Source organism: Benincasa hispida, chromosome 8 (assembly GCF_009727055.1).
Source record: "Benincasa hispida cultivar B227 chromosome 8, ASM972705v1, whole genome shotgun sequence".
NCBI classification, from domain to species: Eukaryota; Viridiplantae; Streptophyta; class Magnoliopsida; order Cucurbitales; family Cucurbitaceae; genus Benincasa; species Benincasa hispida.
This window is the reverse complement of record NC_052356.1, coordinates 7,248,373-7,255,025: the sequence shown is the minus strand read 5'-3', so window position 1 is coordinate 7,255,025 and position 6,653 is coordinate 7,248,373. Positions and strand designations below refer to the sequence as shown.

At 25.9% G+C, this 6,653-nt stretch overlaps 1 protein-coding gene across 1 annotated transcript; it reads right to left on the bottom strand.

Moving 5' to 3' along the window:
• Positions 1–288: 288 nt before the first annotated feature.
• Positions 289–6,151, bottom strand: LOC120083902 (alpha carbonic anhydrase 7-like). Its single transcript, XM_039039811.1, has 6 exons — positions 6,079–6,151; positions 5,215–5,432; positions 4,639–4,848; positions 3,663–3,830; positions 2,113–2,166; positions 289–375 (listed from the first exon to the last, which is right to left on the bottom strand). Exons 1-6 carry the CDS (start codon positions 6,149–6,151, stop codon positions 289–291), a joined length of 810 nt encoding a protein of 269 aa, XP_038895739.1.
• Between the last annotated feature and the right edge of the window lie 502 nt (positions 6,152–6,653).

Sequence of the window (6,653 nt, the reverse complement as noted above, 5' to 3'; positions counted from 1 at the left end):
TTCCAAAAAAAGAAAAGATTAAAATAAAAATTGTTAAGATATATTATCAAACTTTCTAAAGCTTATAGAAACTAAAATAAAAACCTATAATATTTATTTATTACATACTAAGAAACCACTATTTAATCAGTTAATTAAAATTACATAATATGTCTTGACTAGTATATGATAAAATATTCAATTATATTGTTTTTATTGTGTGCATAGAAGGGAGAATATTGATAATCAATTAAGAAATACAAAATATGAAATTGGGAAAGCATTATTGAGAAATATATAAATCTATTCTCATGATTCTTCACTTTCCTTTGATGTTTGGAGTTGCATTGTTCGATTATAGATTGGTTGCAACGGTCTTGCATTAGAATCCGAGTCCTGCTTGCACATATCAAAATCAAACCTTTGATTATAACAAAACATGTACAAAATTAAATTTGTGTCTTTAATTTCAATTTCAACTTTATCAAAAACATATTATGTGAGTTCCGTTCCCAAATTATTTGGACCTCATTTGATAATTATTTCATTTTTTTTTATTTTTTGTTTTTTTTAAAATGAACTTATTTTCTCACTATTTCTTATAATGATTTGCATCTTTCTTATATATAATGGTTGAATTCTTAGCCAAATTCTAAAAATAAAAATAGGTATTTAAAAACTACGACCCGTTTAGTAACCATTTAATTTTTTGTTTTTATTTTTGAAAATTAAGCATATTTCATTCACGATTTTTACAATGATTTGCATCTTTCTTAAATACAATGGTTGAATTCTTAGCCAAAATCTAAAAACAAAAACTCCTTTTTGAAAGCTACTTTTTTTAGTTCTCAAAATTTGGTTTTGTTTTTTAAACCATCGGTGAAAAGTAGATAACAAAAAAAATTTTGGAGGTGGAAGTAATGTTTATAGGCTTAATTTTCAAATATAAAATGGTTACCCAACAATGCTTACTTTTTTTAGTTTTCAAAATTTTGCTTGGTTTTTTAAACCATTGGTAAAAAATAGATAATAAATGAAGAAATTTGGAGGTGGAAGTAGTGCCTATAGGCTTAATTTTCAAAAAAACAAAAAAATCAAAAACCAAATAGTTACCAAACAACACCTTGATTTTCGGTTTTTAGTTTTTGAAAATTAAATCTATTAACACACATTGCTCCTCTAAGACCCCATTTGGTAACAATTTGGTTTGTGGTTTTTGTTTTGAAATTTAAGCTTATTTCATCCACGTTTCTTACAATAATTTGCATCTTTTTTAAGTACAATAGTTGAATTCTTAGCAAAATTCTAAAAATAAAAATAATTTTTTAAGCTACTTTTTTTAGTTAGTTCTCAAAATTTTGCTTGGTTTTTTAAACCGTTGGTAAAAAATAGACAACAAAGGAAGAAATTTAGAAGTAAAAGTAATATTTATAGTCTTAATTTTCGAAAACAAAAACAAAAGTAAAATGGTTACCAAACGGGGTCTAATTTTTTTGTTTTGTTATACTTTATATCAATGTTTTCAAAGACTAAGTCAAGATTTGAAAACTAAACAAAATTATTTTTTAATTTTTTTTTTTTAATTTAACTAAGAATTTAACTTTTACTTAAAAAATATGAAAAACTCGTAAGAATTTAAAAAGAAATAGACTTAAATTTTAAAAATAAAACGGTTACTAAATGGAGTCTTAAATAATCATTAATTATATATTTGTAATATGATTGTACTTTCACTATTAATCTATAAATATATGTATGTCAAATTAATAAAGTAATGGTAATTAACATGTATTATCTCCTTTAGAAGTCGTGGAGCTTTTATAAGATATTACATAAGAGACTCGAACTTGAGATGTCGAGGAGTTGAAGATGGTCAAACCATTGAAGTACTTGGTTTTTTGTTTCTTAAGTTTTAGATCCATTTTTTAATAAAATAGTATATATAAAAATAAAAAATTGAGGGGACTCGAGCCTCTTAGGCCTTGATTAAGTTTGTCATAGTTCAAATCTTTCCTACACTATTTGTTGTATTAAAAAATAATCTATATAATATATATTTTCTAAAACTAAATTTATATATAATATAGAAAAAAAATGTATATTTTGGCATCTCAATTAATTATTCTAACTTACATCATGGACAGCTACTCGAAGTAATTTCACTTGTTCTTCTGTGACAGTCCTCACCTATTGAAATCAAGATTAGAATTAGTAATTGCAATAAATAATTAAACGCAGGCATCATATAAATATACCATATGTTTAATAATTAATAGTTTAAGTAATTACGTTAAGTTTAAATTTTATTTGGTGACTATTTTATTTTACTTCTGAAAAACGTTTTTCCTTCTCTTCAATTTCTCAGATTTTGGCCTACGAAATTCATAAATCGATGTTAAATAATTTAATTCCACCAATTTCATTCGTCAGTATTCATTGTTGAAATTCTTACATTTATCGAAAAATTTCATCTTCTTTTTCTCACTTTTGCATATTTGCTGAAAAACTTCATCTTCACAATTCTACACATCCTAACTCCAACATATTAACTCTAGATTCAAACACCAATTTTAATATGTTTTGTTTAATTCTCACCTTTCTTGAAGGAAAAAAGAGAGAAAAGAAAAGAAAATTAAACTACTTTGGTTAAAAAAAAAAGATTATTGTAATGTTTATTACTAACTAAAAATATTTTGAGCCAAACAAAGTTTATTTTAAGTTAATTAAATGAGAAGTTTAGTCGTTTGAGTTTTTAAATTTTTGTTTTTTTAGTATGTGAAGTTTCAAAATTGTTTTATAAATCTTTCAACTTTCAATTGTGCATTCAATAGGTCCTGGACTTTTAAAAGTATCTCATAGATTATTACATTTTAATTCTTTTGTCCACTAAGTTCATAAATTTTAAAAATTGTCTAGAAAATTTTTAAACTTTCATTTTTGTGTACAATAGATTCCTAAAATTTTACCATCGATTTAAAAAACCAAGTCAAATTTTAAAACTTATTTTTATTTTTGAAATTTGACTAAGAATTCAACCATTATACTCAAGAAACATGTAAATCATGATAAGAAATAGGGTAGAAATAGGTTTTATTTTTCAAAAACCAAAAACCAAAATCTAAATAGTTATGAAAGAAGATCTAAATAATTATCAAAGAAAACATTTACAACTAATAACTCAATTATCTTTTAAAAAAGTAGAAACAATAAAAACAAAAGAGAATAGAAAAATAAAAACGAAAGAGAATATTTTCAATTTGATTTTTAACACCCTCAAACAAACAAAAAATCAATTTTAATTTACAAAGACTCACAAACACATGTATATAGCTCAAGTAACGTATATATATATACCCTCGATCAAAAGATTCTCACCCTCGATATATATTCTCAAACTCAAAAAGAAAAAAAAAAACAAAACAAAACATGAACTATTAAATTTTATATCTAAGTATTCATGGGTTGACCTAATGATAATGGAACAAAAAGAAAAGGCCAAAAAGCTTAGGAGTTAAGGATTCAATTCATTATGACTACTTAGGATTTAATATCCTACGAGTTTTCTTGACATCCAAATATTGTAGGGTCAAGCTGGTTGTCCCGTGCGATTAGTTGAGGTGCATGCAAGCTTGCTCAAACACTCACAGATAAAAAAATATATATATATTTAAAAAAATGTATACCTGGTGAATCATAGTCCACATCACATTTTCAGTGCAGGGTGGAACAGTAAGTGAGCCAATGTATCTATAGTATTGTTTGCTGCCCATCTTCAATAGATTTGGATCAATTATTCCAATCACTCTCTCTTCTTCATGGGTATCTGATACCATTTCTAAATCACCTTTAATCTGATACAATGAAATTGAAATTATTGTGAACTAAATTGAAAACATAAATTTAAGAGGTGTTTTCAAATATAGGAAAATAAGCCAACTTATTTATAATTATAGCAAAATGTTATTATCTATCACGGATAGATACTTATAGAAATGTCTATTAGTGTCTATCACGGATAGACAATGATATTTTACTATATTTAAAAATATTTTTAATAATTTTATCATTTAAAATAATTATTTTAAATTTAAAAGAGCAAATGAAAATAGAGTTGTATTTCATATTTTTATTATATTAATGTTGATAGTAGATTTGAAAAATAAATCTCATTTAAACAATGGTTCAAAATATATGATACAATATATTTGTGAATAATAAAATTAATTATAATTACCCACTATTATGTTTAATACATATTATTATTAATCAATTTATCAACATTCATGTTTTATGTTAAATCTTCTTTTTGTATAATTATAATTTTACAATATAATACCATTAATATATAATATAATATCTTATACATATTTTTATTGGGACAAAAATTGATGGAATATCTTAAAACATGAAAACACTATATTTATCCAAGTTTTCATACTTTTTATAAAATTTATAATTTCAAATTTCAAATTGGACATTTGGATACAACAAAAACATAAAAACTTGTGTTCTAAAATCTGCAATAATCAAAAAATCTAAGAACAACTTTAAAAAATACATCTATCGAATCCATATTCACGAACTCGATGAATCGAAAAACAGAAAATAAAATTTAAATTGTTTACGAAACAAATCGACCCGATTATGCATTAAACTCACCGTGGATAAGAAGTAATCAGGTTCTCCGATCTGATACAAGATTCCAATGACAGAAATCATCCCATTTGAGCTTTCATGGACTAAGTGAGCTTCAAGGTCAAATTTCTTGCCATCAATGGTGTGTTCGGAAGGTGAGTGCCAATGACATTGTTTTAGTTTATATTGAGTTCCATTCATTTCCATGTATCCACCACCATCCACCCATTTCATCTGTATAACCACAAATACTTTTCTTTTATATATATGTGACGTAGATATTATAGATCTAATGTTCGAGAGTGATTTCAAAACGATTAAAATCACCTTTTGTTTTAATTACATTAAATTAATTAGCGGATATTAACACCAAAGACTGATGTGAGTGTAAGTCTTCAAAATTAGAGACCAAATTGAAACAAAACTCAAATATCAAGGGTAAAATTGTAACATTTTGAAACGTAGGGACTAAATTGAAATTAAAATCAGAATTTATATACTAAAAGCATAATATTTAGAAATTTAGAAATCAAATAGAAACTAAACCCAAAACTTAGAAACCAAAAGTGTAATTTATAATTAAAAAAAGAATTTAATTACCATCATATCATGGCCTCTATTCTTGAGTGTGGCATTAGAGGATTTGTAGTTGATTTTAAGGTCTCCCAAGTGAGAAATAACTTCAACTCTTTCATGCAATAAATCAATTGGAGATTGCATCAACCCAACCTTGCATGTATGCCACTCTGCTCTAAGCTCTCCCCAATGAATTGGTCCCTTTTCTCCATCTCCTTCATAATCAAACCCTCTTTCATCATCTACATAAAACAATCATATATAATCCTTAAATCCAAAAATATAATAATAAAAATACAATTTGAAAAAGAAAAATTACAAGCCAAATTTACACCAAATTCTAAACTTTTTCTCTTAGGTGGTTTAACTCCTCTAATTGAAAAACGTTAAAACATGTGAAACTATTAAATAACATGAAGTTTCATCTCAAAATCAATTCATACTAAGAGAAATAGTTCACGTATGATCTTAAAGATGGTAAGATCCTTTAATTTCAATGTGGGATCCACCAATATGTCCCTCAAAATGGAGCTTCTTTGGGTTCACCATCTTAGACGGAATGCTCGTTTTAGGCTTCATGAACTATGGTACAATATTAGATAACGTAAAGTAATGTTATCTCAAAATCAATTGGTAATGATAAGAGTAGCGCATCAATACAAGAAAAGTGAGTTTTCATGACATAATTGTTATTGATACTCATACCTTGACAGTCAATACAATAACTGAAAATAGTTCTCGCAAATTTTAATTGTGACGGTTTTTAAATGTCATGAAATTTCAGTTTTGTTGTAGTGCATGTATCTCGTTGGGATCTCCCGGACCAAGATTAAACTAAAACGATTTAAACCGAAAAAGAAAAAACATTTCATAAGTTGGGAGTCTCACCAACTTCTTGGGATCTTGCCTTGAATGAAAGCAAAAGAATGGAAAAGAAGAAAGAGCACAAGAGCTTCCCCATGTCCTAATGAATAACTCTCTCTTTCTCAAGAGAATATTTGTGATGTGTGATTTTAAGAATATGGTTTTATGAGTTTTTAAGATATTTATAACTTCAATTTACAATGTGAATGGAACAAGAAACATTAGGAACCTTAATTTCATTTTCTTCGATTACTGTTTATTTTTCACCAAACAATGTTTGAATTTTTGGGAAGAAAATATGAACTTTTCCACTAAGGAAAAAATGCATTAATTAATTACTAATCATTAAGTATTTAAAGCAAAAGAAGTCCAAATTCAGGTGGTTCCCGTTTCAATATTGTTTTTCCCATGTTCTTTTTTTAAAAAAAAAAAAAGGGAAAAAAATTGTGTTTTGTATTAGGTTGAATTAGAAGTTTCTCTAGACTTTTTTTAATTCATAAAAGTGTCTAATTACAACTCAATATTTTTTAAATTCTTAAAAAGAGAATTCAAAAGTACAATCACTAAGACTCCGTTTGATAATTATTTGATTTTTGGTT